We start from the raw sequence: 19,122 nt of genomic DNA, 5'->3' as shown, positions 1-19,122 counted from the left end.
TCAAAGAAATAACAACTGGTTTCTTTTTTTTAAGAGACCATCCTCTTATAAAAATGCAAGAGAAAGCTCATAATGTAAAATAGCTCCCTGGGTGTCAGCGGTGTATGTTCAAAGTTTCAGGCTTGTAAAACATGAATATGAATTAAACGTTTTTGTATGAGGACACAGTCTTGAAAATCTGTTGAGCTCCTGCTAAAATCGGTTTCCTATTGAACATACTTCTTTCCGAAGGATATATCATATTTTGATTACATTTTAGGGTTTAGAGTAAATAGAAATGTATTGTGACTTGTTGAAACAAAGTTTAGGGGTAGATTTTCGGATTCCTTTCTCTGCAAGTTGAATGAGTGGATTACTCAAATAGATATACAGACTTGACAATACATGTTATCTCTGGCACCCTTTGGATGACAAATCAGAGGAAGATTTTCAAAAATATTTAATCTTTATGTATGAAACCTGTGCAAGTGGAAAAATATTTGGATGTGGGGCGCCGTCCTCAAACAATCAAATGGCATGTTTTCACTGTAATAGCTACTGTAAATTTGACAGTGCAATTAGATTAACAAGATTTTAATCTTTCGGGTGAATTAAGACACTTATATGTACCTGAATGTTTAACCGCTATAATAACTATGAGAATTTATTTGAATATACGCGCCCTCCAGTTTCAACGGAAGTTGACCCGCTAGCATTCACAAGGCCGCAGGGCCAGACGGATTACCAGGACGTGTACTGCTATGATGCGTTGACCAACTGGCAAGTGTCTTCACTGACATTTTCAACTCTCCCTGTCTATAATACCAACATGTTTAGGGCAGACAACAATAGTCCCTGTGCCCAAGAACACTAAGGTAACCTGCCCAAATGACTACTGACCCGTAGCACTCACGTCTGAAGCCATGAAGTGCTTTGAAAGGCTGGTCATATCAACACCATCATCCCGGCCCTAGACCCATCCCAACCCTAGACCCACTCCAATTTGCATACCACCCCAACAGATCCACAGATGATGCAATCTCTATTGCACCTCACATTGCCCTTTCCCACATGGACAAAAGTAACACCTATGTGAGAATGCTATTCACTACAGCTCAGCTTTCAACACCATAGTGCCCTAAAAGCTCATCAATCAATAAGGTGGGACTAAACACCTCCCTCTGCAACTGGATCCTGGACTTCCTGACGGTCCGCCCCCAGGTGGTAAGGGTAGGTAACAACACATTTGCCACGCTGATCCTGGAAACAGGGGCCCCTCAGGGGTGCGTGCTCAGTCCCCTCCTGTGCTCCCTGTTCACTCATAACTGCATGGCCAGGCACGACTCCAACACCATTATTAAGGTTGCCGATGACACGACAGTGGTGTGCCTGATAACCGACAATGACAAGACAGCCTATAGGGAGGAGGTCAGAGACCTGGCCATGTGGTGCCAAGACAACAACCTCTCCCTCAACATGATCAAGACAAAGGAGACGATTAAGGACTACAGGAAAAAGAGGATCTAGCACACCCACATTGTCATCGACGTCATCGACGGGGCTGTAGTGTAGCAGGTTGAGAGCTTCAAGTTCCTTGGTGTCCACATCACCAACAAACTAACATCGTCCAAGCAAACCAAGACAGTCGTGAAAAGGGCACGACAAAACCTATTCCCCCTCAGGAGACAGAAAAGATGTGGCATGGGTCCTCAGATCCTCAAAAGGTTCTACAGCTGCACCATTGAGAGCATCCTGACTAGTTGCATCACTGCCTGGTATGGCAACTGCTCTGCCTCTGACCGCAATGCACTACAGAATGTAGTGCATACGGCCCAGTACATCCCTGGGGCCAAGCTTCCTGCCATCCAGGACCTCTATACCAGGCGGTCAGAGGAAGGCCCTAAAAATGGTCAAAGACTCCAGCCACCCAAGTCATAGACTGTTCTCTATGCTACGGCACGGCAAGCGGTACCGGAACTCTTGGCCCAAGAGGTTTCTAAACAGCTTCTACCCCCAAGCCATAAGACTCCTGAACATCTAATCTTTTACACCGCTGCTACTCTCTGTTGTTATCATCTATGCATAGTCACTTTAATAACTCCACCTACATGTACATATTACCTCGACTAATCTGTGCCCCTGCACATTGACTCTGTACTGGTACCCCCCTGTATATAGTCTCGCTTTTGCTATTTTTTTCTAAACTGCATTGTTGGTTAGGGGCTCGTAAGTAAGCATTTCACGGTAAGATCTACACCTGTTGTATTCGGCGCATGTGACTAATACAATTAGATTTTCACTTGATTTGTCACCAACACTGTCTGCACATGTCTACCCTCTAAAAAACACACAAATAGCCCAAACAAATCCCTGCCTTAGTTCACAACCCTGAGTCACTCATTTTACAAACACAAAACACTTTGCAAACACAAAACACCAGACTACAAACTACTATTAGATACAACACACACACTGCAACTCACAGAGAATTCAGGATCGTACCGTTTTCAGGGTGCTCCATTTCCCCGATGCTGCCATCCGGGGTGGTCCTCTCGTAGTGGTCCTCAGGCAGGGTCAGTGGCCCGATGCGGGGGCCTGATGATGACTTACTGCTGGGCGTTTCGGATTCCTCCAGGCCACTGTCATAGTAACTGTGCTGAGATGCATCCTGCAGATCCTGCACCGGATTGGCTGTGGAGAATGTCACTCTGCGATGGGGGAGCTGAAACCAGAATAGAGCTCCATCAACATAAAAGTCTAACAGAAACTTTCTTAATAGAGGAGCATAATGATAAACGACAGAAGACGTTATATAAAAGCATAGACTCAACTCTATTAGCTGTAATGGAGTTGACTGCAGGGGGAATCTCCCTCTTACAGAGATACGTTTACTAAATGGCCAGTTGCCATCTTCAACAATGGAAAGATGACTTCTCATGGCACAAACACAAGCACACTCCCTCGACCACGCACACCCCTCGTAAAACTAAGGAAACCACTGATACAGCAGAAAATGCCTTATTGCCTATTCTGTGCTGCTAAGAGTCTGTGGTGGAGATCAATAACCCAGGTCTGTACTCCACTCTCCCCTTCTCCATCCTCCCCTCTTCTTTCAGGCAAACTAAACAGATCCATTTTAACAGTGATTGGAAGAATTTGGACAGTTATTTTAGCATGTATACTGTACAGGAACCCGCTTTAAGAGTTGTTAATCAGGCCTACCAGACCACTAATGCTGCCACGATGGTTTTGCTATTATCAATCATTTATAATCTAGCAACTTTTAATTTACTCTCTCCTCTGTTTCATTCATTCATTCTTTCTTTCTTTCACTCACAATCAGTACTTCCTATCTGTGTTCTGAAGTGCTGGCCAACATATGCGGTGTGTAAACTTCCTCCTCCCACATGCCCCAGTGCAAATGGTCATGGCCATACAAAAAGCCCATCGTTAACATTTGCACGGGAAAAGTTAGTGAGCTTTATCCATCAATTTAAGCCTTACTGAACGAGATGTTTACTACTTCTAAAATCTCTCTCTCTCTCACTGTGTTTGTGTGTGTAATGTATGTGTTTGTGAGTGTGTCTTAGAGCATAATCTTTTATGTGTTTCCTCCCTTAATTGCATTATTTGATTTGAAATTAGGACCATAATGTGACGTCTTGATGACTGGTAAAATAAATGTCTTGAGAACCTCTTACAAACATCCTAACATGCTTCTTAACGACGTCCTGGTAACTGACAGGGAACTACACAAAGGTCCACCAGAGAACATTCCCTTGGGACCATTACGTGATGTCCCACCCTGCAAACAAAAATGTATCATTAGGACATCCCTGGAGCATCACAAAATTGTTGCCTAAAGTGGTCAGGATGTTGTGTCATGGTCCCCTGCAGGTTTTGTCCAGTTCCCAGTTTGTCCCGGAGATGTCCGCAATAATGTTTTTAGGATGTTCTTGGGATGTTGTGTCATGGTCCCCTGGAGGTTTTGTCTAGTTCCCAGTTTTGTTACAGGGATGTCCCAAGGACATTTTATGACATTCTCGGAATGTTGTGTCATGGTCCCCTGGCATCCTAAAAATGATCCAGAAACTAGACAAAAGCTCCAGGGGACCATTTATTTTGATGTATTTAACCAGGCAAGTCAGTTAAGAACAAATGATTATTTACAATGACGGCCTAGGAACAGTGCCTTACTGACTTGTTCAAGGGCAGAACGACAGATTTTTACCTTGTCAGCTTGGGGATTCAATCTAGCAACCTATCGGTTACTGGCCCAACCATAACATAACGTCCTGACTACTTTAGGTGACCATGTTGTGACGTTCTAGGGACATCTTAACAGCAAATTTTGTTTGCAGGGACGTTCCTTTGGGACATTCACGCAATGTCCTGAAGACTAGTAAAATTAAAGTCCTGAGAACGACCTAAAAAGGTAATGACATGGTCTTCAGTGACAACCTGGAAACTTACAGGTAACGAGACAAAGGTTCCCCAGAGAATGTTCCCTTGGGACCATCATGCAACGTCCCCTTGACAATCATGAAACGTCCCCTTGTGGTCATCGAATGTCCCACAGATAACGTCCTGTTGGTACCAAATAGGAATGTAATGTAAATAGGAACCTTTTCGCAACATTGTATAATTGACATCAAAACGTTCTCAGAACTTCAGTGGGACAACGTCTGGCCAAGACTTAATGGGACCTAATCAAAATGTTGTCTAATGTCCTTAGGACAACCCCTCTTTGCTGGTTTGCTTTACTAGGACGAACCGAGGTAATGGTATTCTCAAGGAGAACTCTCAGACTGTGATTAAAGGTCTCCAAGGCAGACACATTACTATTTAAATGTAAGGGGGCATTTAGTTGTTTAAATATGGATTCTTGCTTAAACTGCTCCTCCAGGCATAGCTACAGAGTCAGCATTTTGGTAGGCTGGGAGGCCGAGAGGCTGGGGCTACGCAGATGGGAAATAAGATTCTCCCTTTTAGTCTGAACACCACTACTCCATCAAGCCTGGAGGAGTTACAAAGAGGAGACAGAGGGGGGGGGGCAGTAGAGGGATCAACGCTTGGGGCTAGAGGCGACTTGGAGGAGATTCTAGAGGACTGGAGGCTGGACACTCAGAAAGACTTAGATCTGGGGGTGGGGCTAAAGCAAAATCCGAGAGGACTGTATGTAAATGTGAATATCGAATTAATCTGATCAGTGTCACATAGAAGTATCCTTCCTTGCGCAATGTCACATGGTTTGATCATGATATGAGTGCAAAAGAATATACAGATGGGATTTGTCTGAATCAGAGAGTTTGATGCCCAGACTGAGGATTCGTCCGGCCTGGCACAGTAGAGCGCAAATTATGCCCTGTAGCTGGCTGATGGAGCTGGCTGTTCTTCTCGCAGTAGGTGTGGTCTGGTGAGAAGTGTTGCTCTAATGGAAGGAGAGACATTCTCAGTTCAGCATGGGCCTGTTGAGGCCAGTGGGAGCGCGTTTTCTGTTGTTGTCTGTGAGTGATTCATTCACACCCATTACTCCTGCATCCTGTCATTTGAAACGGTGTGAACAGTGAGATTCGTCATTAGTAGCAGCTACATGCACACTGGCTGATGCTGGCTACAACAATGCAGGGCTTCACTGTGACAACATTACGGCATTTCCAAGGCCACTGCACTCATTGTTAAGTGCATGATTTTCTGGGTATAGAAAGGTTTTCCCATGGAGGGAAAGGTAGTCTCAGAGACAGTGAAGAGCATGAATACAACTCATCAAATGGCAATATATAAGGGTTTGTTAATCTGGCCATCTATGTGCTCCCTCTCTCCTCTCTGTCCCTATCCCCTTCTTTATAAAAAATTATGTTTTCTCCTTCATCCTTATCCTCTGTTCTCCATCCTATCTAGTCTCATCTCCCTCTTCCCTAATTCATGTTGACCCCCGTATAGTGTCTCCCTCTTGTCCCTGCCTCTTGCCCCTGTCCCCCTCCCCTCCCTCCCCCTCTGTCTCTTGTCCTCTAGTTTTCTGGTAGCTGTGTCTCTTTGATAAGCCTGCAGTTTTGAAGACTCCAGTTCCAGTCTACTTGCCTCCAAGCTATTGCACCTACAATACAAAAACAACTATATGATAGAGAAAGAGAGCGAGAGAGAGAGAGAGCAAGAGAGAAAACAAGAGGGGATTCGGTCAGCAACAGAGGAGACGGAGTGAAATCGAAAAAATAAAAACAGATCTGAATGCAATTCTTTCACTTCTGTTTCACTTTCTATGATTTTATGCTTGCTGCATCTCTTCAGAGGTGCACTCCTTCATTGTCATATTTGTTCGTGCAGCTCATCTTTCCTGTGCTCTCCTCCACACCTTCAGAGAACACGGCTCATTGATCCCCGCGTACACGCCGAGACTGCCAGAGCCACAGCGTACTCACAACACACTGTAACTAACTGGGGATGCTGCTAGGATTTACATGCAGGGCGGCTAATAAACTGTCAAAAGTTTACAAAACATACAGGGACTCCAAATAACGCCAGAGCTTGAGTTGAACAAGGCGCTGTTTATACTGCTATAAACCTATACGACGGTATTGGATAGAGAGTTACAGACACACATGCATTGCATTTTGTTATGCTAGGATTTAATTGATCTTGGCAAAACTAGGTCAAATGCTTATGTAATGAACCTCCAGATTAACTTTCAAGAAAAATCCTTGACTCCCTTACACATACTGTGAACCAAAATAGATCACAAGAGGCATCTCCCATACTAGAACTAGCCTTGCAGTAAAGCATCTGACTTTAATCAGTTAGAAAATAGGTAAATTACCAAACTCCCCGTCTCTAAAAAAAAACTCCTCTTACTGCAATTGGTAGTTGTTACAAGCCCATTTACCCCCACTTCCTTCTAAATCGCTACCATGGCTCTGATTGTCCTAGCTAGACCATTACCCCTTCCTATCCCCTTTTCTCTCTCTTTCTCTGCTGTCTGTTCAATGCTCCCTGCAATTCTCTCTACATCCCTGGAAAAATCCTACTCTCCCACCATACTCTCCCCATTGTCACAGTCTCAATCTCTCTCCCTCCATCTTCCTCTATCCATCCTTTTCTGTCTCTCTGTCACTCTCCCTCTCTTTGGCAGAGTAGCTTGCCATTGGGATTTAGAGGAAATTGAATTGAATTATGAAGGAATTTCTCTGCAGTACGATTGGCATAATTTCCCCCCTCACAATAAAACATCATTCTCATATCTCTCGGTGTGGGAGAATGAAAATAGGCCGTGCACAATTCTCTCATCCTTTTAAATTGAATTTTTCATATCACAAGGCCACGGAGACATCTGCCATTTCCTTTAAGATGGGCAGCAAACCCATTTCATAACATCCGAAAGGCACAAACTGTGATTCAATGGGGAAAAGTTCTACATCCAACAGCAGTGTATGTATTCCTCAACACTGAATGATAACAAAGGGCAGCATAGATCTCTGCAACTTGAAAAGGTAAAAGCATACCAGTACTATGATTTGTATATGTTTGCCTTCACAACCCATTTGGAGCACTTCATTCAAACCTTAGTGGAGCTGAGTGTCTTATTCCTAACCTCACTCTCTCTCTCTCTCTCCCACTCATGTTGTCTCTGCCTCTCCCTTGGGCATGTGAGGCTTTCTGTGTTTTTTTTTCTATATTATACTGTACTGTGTACAAATAAAGAGGAAATGGGTCTCATTCAATCTCCTATCCTTTTGTTTTAAGAGACCTAGTGCTGAATTGACGAACAAGGTAGGCTTTTACAGAAGATGAGAAAATGCTGCCTACATTAACATAATGAGAAAATGACAGTAATTGTCATCATTTACAATACCTCACCCATTCCAAGTAATGAGAAATGTAAAAAAAAAACTCCCTGTAGAATATGAAATATAGTCACAAAAGGCTTTGTCAATCAGGCCAGAAAGAGGGTGTGGAGGAGAGGAGAGATGGAGAAAGCCAGACACCAGAGAAATTAATCCGCAATATCCACTCCCTAGTGGGTACCTTAGTCCCCCTCAAAGTTCTCTTTTTCAGGGTGAATATCTCTATTCCTGCGCTATCGGGCTGGGAGGCATGCATGGAGCTCCAATTGCTTAAAAGAAGTGGAACATAATGGGGTTGTGAAGTGAGATGACAAAGCCTTCAAGCATGCTTAAAACTTTTTTCTGTGCTTCCTCTCCCCCCTTAGTCTTTTTTCCCGGAATGTCTATTAATAGCGTCTCATATCCTTGGTGATCATCTTCATTTGTTAGCCTACATAGGAGATGGAAGTTCTGATTGACAAGTCATTTTATGAGGAAGAGGATCTTGGAAATGCATCTGCATCTCATTCCTGCGCTCTAAGTAATCCGTTGGAAACAACTTGACGGGCATTCCATGTGTCCCTTCATCTGATCAAATCAAGGAACTGGTGACATTAAAAAATCATGCTTAATTAGATCCGGAGCTGCCTTTTTCATCTCTGGCTACAAGCACCCTGCCACTGCCAAAGCAGTGGGACATGTTCCCTCCATTGATCTATCTCAGCAGACCAGGGGATTCAGCAGGGCCCTAACACTGTGAAACGAGGCAGGGAAAAAAAACGACGTACCAGAAATCATCAGATCAAGAGATTATTCCATCTGAGCTAGCGAGATGTGCTGTGTGTCCTCTATTGCCTCTCAATCACATTGCTTGGCAGGCTAGCTAGAATGTAGTCGGGAAAAAATCTAAAGGTATCAAAGGCTGAGGAGCATCAATGCCTAGGAAACAAACAGTCCAAATGATCCCGTGGTAAATGCATACTGTAGCAGTGTTTATTAGTGGTGTGAGGGTTAGCTGTTTGTTCACCCACATCTGACCGCAATTGCAAACATCCCAACCTATCTGCAACCCCCAACTATATGTGATAAAGTGAAAATCTGAGGCCCGCACCCAACCCTAACTGGCAAATATAAAATGAGCTGTTGGCTACAGCCACGTAATGATTTATTTGACAGATGGTGCATGATTTTCTTTTGCCTGACTTAGATATGTTTCCACTTATAATTTCCAACATTTTGGTAGGCTATTTGTTAGTCAACTTGTCCATAATTAGATACATGCATCTTCACTTCTGTCATGATACAGTATGTTGCCCTAGAAGACTACATAAACCCTTTGCTCAGCAGAATAATGTCATAAATCGATCAAATGAAGGCTTCAATCTAGCTGACATCAGTAAAGTTCTCTGTCATCTTTTGTGGCACATCTTTCGTGTTTAGTGTTTGGGGAGAAAAATACTTACGGCATTAGTTTGACTGGTTGTAATGAAATAGAAAGCTCTAAAAATGACATGTTTTGATAAGATTTCAGTTCGGCATATGAAGCAAGAAATGCTTAATTCTGCAGGAGTTCATATTAAGGCTATGTGAGAGAATATAGACCTATTGTCATTGTCCAGATTTCTTTCCGTTGAACCCATCTGAACAGTAGGCTACAGTTCCCTTGACATGCCATAGGCTTTTTCAAGTCCCCGTCTTGTAACTGTCGAATTTGTATAGCGCCTCACAATCATCACACATAACATAGCCTGCCATCATCCTCTTTTACAACTTCACCAAATCTTTCTCAAACATGACTTTTCTGGCCCTCCCTTCTCTTTCTTTCCAACTCTCCAATTCACAGCTTTTCTTTTATTGAATTAAATTCAGACATTGTCCTTTTTGGATCGATGTTAACTTTTCCTGCCCGTTCCCAAAAGCATTTGGTGATTGGATGTGTAGGATATTTAGAGCACAAAATGTTAGGCCCTGAATCTCAGGCAGACACACTAATGCAAGATAGCCTAAGATAACGAAAGAAAAACCTTAAATGTAGTCTATGGATATAAATTGCACAAGAATTATACCTGTATGTCTTTTTTAAGGTATTGTTTTCTCTTTGTTCAATCCGCCACCACCCACCCTTCTTTCATCAACACAATATTTCATGACACTAAACCCACCCGTGGATATAGCCGCGGGGACTGTGAGTTATGAGTCAACGCATCACTAGTGTTTATCCAGCACGCTGTGAAGAGGCCAGGCTCAGATAGATGCCAGGCTGATGAATCTGCAACTTTCTCCACTTAATGAATTAAAAGCTGATTAGTGATCGATAGGGACAGGGTTGGCTGTTGGGGGAAAGGGTGCTAGGCCACATCATAGAAGAAGAGGTTTTGTGAGGAAAACCACAGGTCAACGGTTGAAAAGCACTGTCGTAAACAATAAACAAACTATCCAATGAAGCCTTGTAATCAGAAAGCATTGATCCAGCATTTCCAATTAAGTGGGAATGGATGTTGGGGTGAAAAGTTTGGAGAAGTGCTCACTCGCAGTCGTGTTAGCAGGGTGCAGTAAAGCTCTGATGGGGGCTTGGTAAATAAGGCAGGATTTTGAATATCTCTCTCTAAAACATAAATCACATAAGCTTTTTTTCTCTAGTGATGTGCCCAGAGTATGTTAAATAAACTCACACCAACACACCAATGGTTTATCATCTGGCCACAAGCAACCTAACTGGAGAGACATGCAGTAATACTGTCTTTTTAAAAAGATTGCTGAGAGCATTGCTATGGTCTTAAAAATGAAACACAGTTTGTCTTAAAGAGAGTAGTATTGAGTTGGATACAATAACTAATAACAGTGCCCAGGCTAGGCCGTCGGATAATGTGTTATTGTTGAAATAGGTCCAGCATAAGATTGATGACAGATCTGATTAAATGATGGCTGCACTAATAACACTGTTGGTGAAAGTCCCTAAGCACAATATCCCAATGTCCCTTCACAGCTCATTTGAAACCTATGTGACATATTCATGGCTCATCGTGTCAAATTCTGGTCATCAGAGGACAAAGAACGATGAACCCTATAATTACTGAGGGCCATTCTGTCATCTCCTGTTAGAAAAACACTGCTGATGCTTCCGGAACAACTTGAGTGTCTGATGATCAGACTACTGCACGCGTGAGAAGCTAACTTCATCGCTGTGGATTTAGTGGTTAGTAGGGTCAAGTAGGGCAGGGACTGTAGTCCTGAAAGGTTAAAACATGTTGTACTGTCTATGGTGTATAAGGGTTGTAGTTTAAAGGATCACAAGACAAAGCCAATGTAGAGATGTCAAAACGTACTGTTTTATAAGGGGGAGGTTGTTATCCGAGTTCACTGTGTATGAACAACCCCGCGCACTGCTGCTACTCGCTGCTCATTATCTATGCATTGTCTCTTTACCTCTACCTACATGTATAAATGACCTCAACTAACCTGTGACCGGGTACCGGTACCCCCTTTATATAGCCTCGTAAATGTTATTTTATTGTGTTACTTTTTAAAAACTTTAGCCTATTTAGTAAATATTTTCTTAACTCTATTTTCTTAAAACTGCATTATTGGTTAAGGGCTTGTGCACCTGTTGTATTCGGTGCACGTGACAAATACAATTTGATTTGATTCGATATCACATTGAAGTTGATATAACCAGCATGTCAAGTTTACCTTGAACTTTTAATGAACAACGTTGGATGCATTAGGGTCTCTAGAGGTACAAGTTATCACAGCGCTCATAAATCCAATTCCTTTACAGTGAATTAAAGTGCCAAACTATAAACACGTCCCTGTAACCCACAGGCTACAACATTGATTTACTGTTAAACAGTGGGAATTCCTTAGACTGAAGCCTTTAAACTATTAGCTAAGGTGGGCAAAGACTTCAAAAAAGAGAATCCTCTATTCTCTGCATGCTTATTAATAATGGGAGCAAAGCAATATTGCCTTTGCTGTTGTAGGTGGCAAAGCAACGCAGCAACAGAAATAATTGGCTTTCAGTAGCTGGCTGTAATTGCTACCTATTGTGCACCTAGGCCTGCAGGGTTACCGTTTTTGTCATCACACAGGATTATATAGCATGAGATAACGAATATGATCCGGGGGGATGAGAGATAGTGGAAAGTGATAGGCAGGGTAGGATGAATGGCTGTTGCCCCTCCATTCTTTTAAATAATTGATCAGTGCTCTAGAGTTAAAACTAATTTGTATTTTCATTCTATATGTGTCTCCGAATAACTAGCCCATCAATTACACATCAAAACATGGCTGCATCAGAAAACACAACTGTATGTCTGTCAATGAGGCTGTTGTCTATAAAATGAAGATAGAACTGACAAGCTGACAAGTAATGGACACACACACACGCACGTGTGTACCCACCCAAGCACACCCACACCTGTCTCATTCTATGCTGCTCACAAATAAGCCATGTTATTTCACACTGAATAATGCTAAGTGTTTACGCAAAGGGACCCAAATAAGACATTGATTGAAGATGTATTCAGTGCCCAACCAACCCAACACAGAGCCTCTCAATCACACAAATGCATGATTAATACATCAAACAGTATCAGCTCCCCTCCCTTTACTTGTACACGCACACACACACACACACAGACGCACGCACACACACACAGATACACACGCACGCACACACACAGTACCCACATACACACAAGTATGAACATGGACACACACTCACACACTGCCCCCTCCCTCATGGTTAATACATCAAACAGCATTAGCTTCCTGGATTCCTAAAGCTTAGACAGACACGGTTCTGACAGCCCATGATTCCTCAGTCGCTGCTGCCTCCCCCTCCAGCTTCACCAGCTTCTTTATTCCCTATGAAGTCTACTGTATATGGGTGGTTACAGAACATGCTGCCAAACTAGATTCACTTACGTATTACCTTCGCTTTTGTAAGCTTGTATAATGTCAAGTTAGAAAGCAAACCATACAACAGGATGACAGTGGCGAAGGGCTTTATGTAGACACCAGAGACATAACAATCAATAAGCACATGCATTGATCAACACCACCTTATTGTAGGAATGCTACATCCTATTTGTATAGTGGTATATCTGTAATCAGTTCTTGGAAAGGCAATTTCATCATCCATCAAAACGTTCAAATCAACATACACTGAATGAGTTAAATAACAGTGTGCCCTGTGCAATTAGGCTGCTTTTCTTTTAACCATTTGTAAAGCAGCAGTGAACAAGGCCTCTTCTGAAAACAGACCAGTGAATGGAGAGAGCAGGTGGCCTATTGGATCCAACCCTAATGAAATGGACACTCATTAGTATATCAACAGCATTGAAATGCTTTATAATTACCATGGCAACTCCATGGCCTGTTACCCTATAAATACTGGGCTTAAGTGCCCCCTTCCCCCTTCACATTTACAATGCTTTTATTATGCTATTGGATTTAACTATTGGATTTTAAACAGGGTGTTGTATGCTTGCTGTGGCCGCATGAATTAAGCAACAAAAAGACGCTGTCTTTAGCCTTCACTTTGATGCCTATCAACCACACAGGAACTATAATCGTGTCCCTGCCTCACACCGTTCAAACATCATCAATGTCTATGAGCTGTTTTTCACATCAAATGGATTTATTTAAAAAGTCCTATTCTCCCAAGTCTCCATTTGGTTACATTTTCTCATGTGCATTACAAAATACAACTTGGATGCTATGAAGTCCTAAATGTGCCTTGACAATCTGAAGCCCAATTATTATGCCAACTTAATATTAGCATTGACATGCTACTATCTGGAGACCGGAGTGGTGTTATCTCCAATTACCTGATCATTTTCAGAGTGAGCAGGTAATCCGTGAAATAGCCTGTTAGGCTGCAAGGACATAGATGCAACGTCTGTCTCATCTTTTTTACACTAGGACATTTCATTAACTTAAACCAGCAGTTCAGACGTTTCGACAGTAAGACACTTAGCAGATGGATTTAGGTGTTTGAAAGGTATCCGGGGAGTATTACGCCAGTCTAAATGATGTCAGAGTGAAAAGGGGAGGGCTGTCTGTGTTAGGGGCATCCCATTGGGCTGCTGATAGCTTAAGCGTGGCGAGACTCAAATGGATGTGATCCGCTATACTGCAAATCCTAAAAAGCGGATAGAAGAGGCTTTAAAAATCACATTTCCAGGAGCATCATGCAGCCAGCCAACCACAGCAGAGCAGAGGAGTCACGTAAATAAAGACCATGGTGTTAGACCCTGTCCATCAGCACATTGACAGGACCTGATTTCTTAACTGTCCACTGCAGCCATGTATACTGAACAAAAATATCAACGCAACATGGAAAGTGTTGGTCCAGTGTTTCATGAGCTGAAACAAAAGAGCCCAGGATGCATGTCTGTAAAAAAAGCCCTTTTGTGGGGATAAATGTGTTCTGATTGGCTGGGCCTGGCTCGCCGGTCGACTAGGCATGGGTTCAGCCATGGGTGGGCCTGGGAAGGCGTAGGCCCACCCACTTGGGAGCCAGGCCTACCCATGGCTGCACCCATGCCTCGTCATGTGCAATCCATAAATTAGGGCATAATAAATGTATTTCAAATTACTCATTTCCTTCTATGAACTGTGCCTCAGTAAAATCTTTGAAATAGTTGCATGTTGCGTTTATATTTTTGTTCAGTATAGATTGATGTGTTTCCTATGTCAGTCAGTCACAGACTACAGGGTGGGTGTCAGTGCAAACTAACAGGGCCTGATTCACGGGCCTGCACTGCACTCACTCTCAATAACAGCACCAGTTTTGATACCCGTAGAACAACAAGGGCCAATTTAACTGAAACTACGGCTGCTTGGATTCTTCATAAATCTCCCCATTGCATTTTTATGGAGATGGAAATAGAAGCTCGGATATCACTCTGGGACTCTTTGGAATCCACCCAACTGACACAAAAGTGCCTCAATATGTGAGGATGATATGGATTTCTGGAAGTGATAGTGTGTGCGCGTGCGTGAGTGTGTTTGTTTGCAAGAGTCCATGTGTGATTTCAGTTCTGTATTAATTGTATGGATTGTTGCCATGTCATAAAGTATTATATTGTCTGTTACGGCTATGTTAGGCTAAACTGTGAGGACATAGGGAAGTAGGATGTGGATGTACAGTACAATACCAGTATAACGTGAACAATGCACATCAGTGGTATTAAAAGTGACAGAGCTCCACTTTTATTGGTAGAAACAGAAAGAAACAAATTGGACATTGTTACACAGCAGGGTGTGCCTCACCACCCACAATAACTGTGTGGGCGAAGACATCCACACACGCGTGCGCACACACACACACACACGAACACACACACACGCACGCGCGCGCACACGCGCACACAGAGAGTGCAACTCAGGTTTCACTAGAGGAAGGTCGGTTGGGTTTATTGACAAGATTCGTCTGTTTTCATTAAAACTACACAACTTTTTCATAGACCACAATCTTCTCTTCCAGAAGAATCCTACTTAAGGATGAAACCAGTCAGTGTGACATTTCTAGAAGTGTTTTCTGCGTACCAGCCTGACATCTGCCTTCACCATAAACACATAAGGCAGACATACGAGAAGACTCCTAACACGCTGCAAGAGTTCATATCAAAGGGCCCCACATTAACTTGTCAGGATGGAAATAAATAATGAAAAGAAAGAGAGGAACACATCCCAAGTCAGCTAGTGTGGCAGTGCTTTGATATACTATCAAATATAGAGGATGTTGTTCCCACTATTGAAATAAAGTTTCTGCTCCAACTCCACTACGTGTGACAATACTATAAAAAAACTGCACAAACAATCAGCTTGTTTTAAATCATTTCATTTTAATCTACATTTGTTTTCCTGCCATTGTACTGCTAGCTGACATTCTAACAGTGAAAGCAGATCTACCGGTGTGGCTGAGCGGAGAACGGTGATATTTGCTGGCGATAATGAAGAACCACTCGAGCAATCCTGCCAATTATTTTTTTTAAAGGTGATATCTAGAACCTAAAAGAGTTCTTCAGCTGTTCCCATAGGATAACCATTTGAACAACCTTTTTTTTCCCTAAAGGGTTCTCCTATGGGGACAGCCTAAGAGCCCTTTAGGAACCATTCTTTCTAAGAGTGTAGAGTCTGTGAAAAATGCCTCCATTTCCCTGCTGGCATTTTAGTGGCATTTTGATGTGAGGGTGTCTGGAGTGTCCCCAGGAGGGTGTGCTGAAATCCAATATAGACATTACATATAACGATTTCCCTGCACTAGATAACCATCCCATCCCTAACATCTCAAATCAATAGCTAAACCCAAATCCAGATGACCGTCTTAAATCAATAGGAAGAAATGAAATGTACTTTAACATTTCATTATATTAACTCCCCCATCCTTTCATGAATAAAGTGAGCATTTCTCCTCATTGTGCAGCATTTGGCGGATATAGAGCGGGTTACTCCCAGGTGGACAGAAACAGTGGGAGAGTGGTTCATTTTTGGACTGAATGCAGTGGTGGCAAGTTCTCTCTGGTCTCTGCGGTAGGTTTGCAGTCTTTATTTTTCCCCCGGTTATGTAAGGGAGACGGAGCAGTGCTGGACTGGGTGACTCAGTGGCAGGCACTAGCAGCTTCCTGCTTTATTTATGAGAGAGCTGGTGGTTTTCTCCTGCGCTTCCCTCCCTGCCCCAGTGATTCATGAATGGACTGGACAGCCCCGGCCTGCATTAGAGTAGAGGTGCAATGGGACCATCCTCAACAAGGGTAGCAGGTAGCCTAGTAGTCAAACCGTTGGGCCAATAACCAAAAGGTCGCTAGTTCCCAATCCCCGAGCTGACAGGGATGAAATATATGTTTATGTTCACTTCAGCAAGGCACATACCCCTAATTGTTCTAGGATCGTCATTAATAATGGCAGACCCTGGTCGTGACCCCACTGGAGTGTTGGGATCTGCAAAATAAACATTGTCAGTACACAAATAGGACAAATATAAGCACCCATCAAATTATGAATAAGGGACCAACAACGACTCTCTCCTATTCCCCTTTAACTCTCCATGTGACTCCAATCAACAGCATTTCTGAGTGGTTGAAAAGGGTAGCAACGCCATAAGATTGTCTTCGAGACACTACCCCACTTTGGTGTATCTTGGAAGCAATTTTTCGTTTATTAATCCTCACTGGAAATGCACAGCGCCCATCTAGTGTTAATACAAGACTGCTCGGCTGAGGCAGGAAGTCACGGTTACACTTTTAGGGCAGAAAAGAAGATGGGAGGATGCATGAAATACTAGAACTAAAGGGGGTTAAGATCATAGCAGAAAACCCAATAATACTGCTCGGGAGCTTTTAACAGCGGGTTTATCATTAAGATGAATACTGAAGAAAAGGGAGTGAAATAAGCCACAGTAGCTAGACAGTCGAGCAACATGACCCAGCTCCTGCTCATCATGACATTTTCATATACACAGCTACAAGGACCAGTGAATAATAAGAGGGAATTGTATTTATCCCCCCCCACCCACACTTCCTCTCTCCTTGGCTCTCTGTCACTCACTGTCTGATGGGTGGAAGACCATGTCTGACACACTTCCATTAGAGGGGAGACTGTTCAATTACCTCAGCTCAAGATGTTTAAGCCCTGCCAATTACTGATACATCTTCCCTTTAAATTATGCATACACAGAGCTGCTAAGGTGGTGTGTAATGATTTTCTCCTTTTGATACCATCCTAGTGTGTTCTAGTGTGTCGGGTTCAATTCGCCCGTGAGATAGGGAGAGGCTCATGGAAATCTGATGTCTGTTTCAGCTCCCATGATGCACCAGTACTATATAGCCCAAAACCCTGTGTGTTACTCTAGGCATATTTTTTTAATGAGCATGGCCTTATTTCTATTACAGCATATTGGATGACTGTCATTCATATTCCATTCACCCAGCTCAATGTAACATCAATAAGTTTAGGCTACTACATGATACTCAAATTCTCCATGTACCCATCATGAGGTTGATACATCCAAGCCTATGAATTAAAGTTTACAATGTAGATGCACAGGTCGAGATACGTTTTAGTAAACCAGGTGATAGACAGTGCCTTGCCTGCACCTAGCTGATATAACAGTTCCAAATTATGGTACGTTTATCCCCGTTTCGTTCTGTTTTCTTCCGTTTAACAAATGCTTTTCAACAGAATCGGCAGAATGAATACACCCCTGATCACATGCAGATCACACGTACTTTCAGAGCAGACACATAAAAACAGCATGATCACTTTGCTCGCTGTATATATCCTTCCTTCTCACAACTATCTACGAGCTCTCCACCTGTCACCTTTTCCCTTCGCTTGCGGACTTTAGTGCACAACACATCAGCTGAACTAATGCTTTAGTAAACACGCTACAATCATGCAGTACAGTGTAGTCAGAAAACAGTTTAGCAGTTACACCTGCGGGCACCGCTGGCAATAAATTAATAAAACCAAAAGCTTACTTTGACTTGGAAGAGTTCCAGTGTTAGATAGCAATAGCCAGCTAGCTAACATAACATCCCTCTCTGTTTGAGTTGGGGGTTTCAATAGGCTAAACTAGCTAGCTGCATTTGCAGCTAAAAACAAGTGGAAGTTTAAAATAAATACAAACAAATTTAGTTAGCTAGCTAGCTCTCAATTCAATTCAATTCAAGGGCTTTATTGGCATGGGAAACATGTGTTAACATTGCCAAAGCAAGTGAGGTAGACAACATACAAAGTGAATATATAAGGTGAAAAACAACACAAATGAACAGTAAACATTACACATACAGAAGTTTCAAAACAGTAAAGACATTACAAATGTCATATTATATATATATATATATATATATATATATATATATATATATATATATATATATATATATACAATGTACAAATAATTAAAGGACACAAGATAAAATAAATAAGCATAAATATGGGTTGTATTTACAATGGTGTTTGTTCTTCACTGGTTGCCCTTTTCTCGTGGCAACAGGTCACAAATCTTGCTGCTGTGATGGCACACTGTGGAATTTCACCCAGTAGATATGGGAGTTTTTCAAAATTGGATTTGTTTTCGAATTCTTTGTGGATCTGTGTGATCTGGGGGAAATATGTATCTCTAATATGGTCATACATTGGGCAGGAGGTTAGGAAGTGCAGCTCAGTTTCCACCTCATTTTGTGGGCAGTGAGCACATAGCCTGTCTTCTCTTGAGAGCCATGTCTGCCTACGGCGGCCTTTCTCAATAGCAAGGCTATGCTCACTGAGTCTGTACATAGTCAAAGCTTTCCTTAATTTTGGGACAAAGTCACAG

The 19,122-nt window shown here is 42.5% G+C and overlaps 1 protein-coding gene across 1 annotated transcript in view; it reads right to left on the bottom strand.

The window, feature by feature from the left end:
• Nucleotides 1-19,122, bottom strand: part of LOC123990581 (protocadherin-1-like) — a 123,423-nt gene that overhangs the window by 16,266 nt on the left and 88,035 nt on the right. The window contains 1 exon segment of the mRNA XM_046291203.1: nucleotides 2,482-2,701. Coding sequence (XP_046147159.1) covers nucleotides 2,482-2,701 — 220 coding nt within the window.

The sequence above is a fragment of the Oncorhynchus gorbuscha genome, linkage group LG02 (genome assembly GCF_021184085.1).
Source record: "Oncorhynchus gorbuscha isolate QuinsamMale2020 ecotype Even-year linkage group LG02, OgorEven_v1.0, whole genome shotgun sequence".
NCBI lineage: Eukaryota > Metazoa > Chordata > Actinopteri > Salmoniformes > Salmonidae > Oncorhynchus > Oncorhynchus gorbuscha.
The sequence above is the reverse complement of the archived record's forward strand: the minus strand, read 5'-3'. Positions and strand labels throughout refer to the sequence as shown.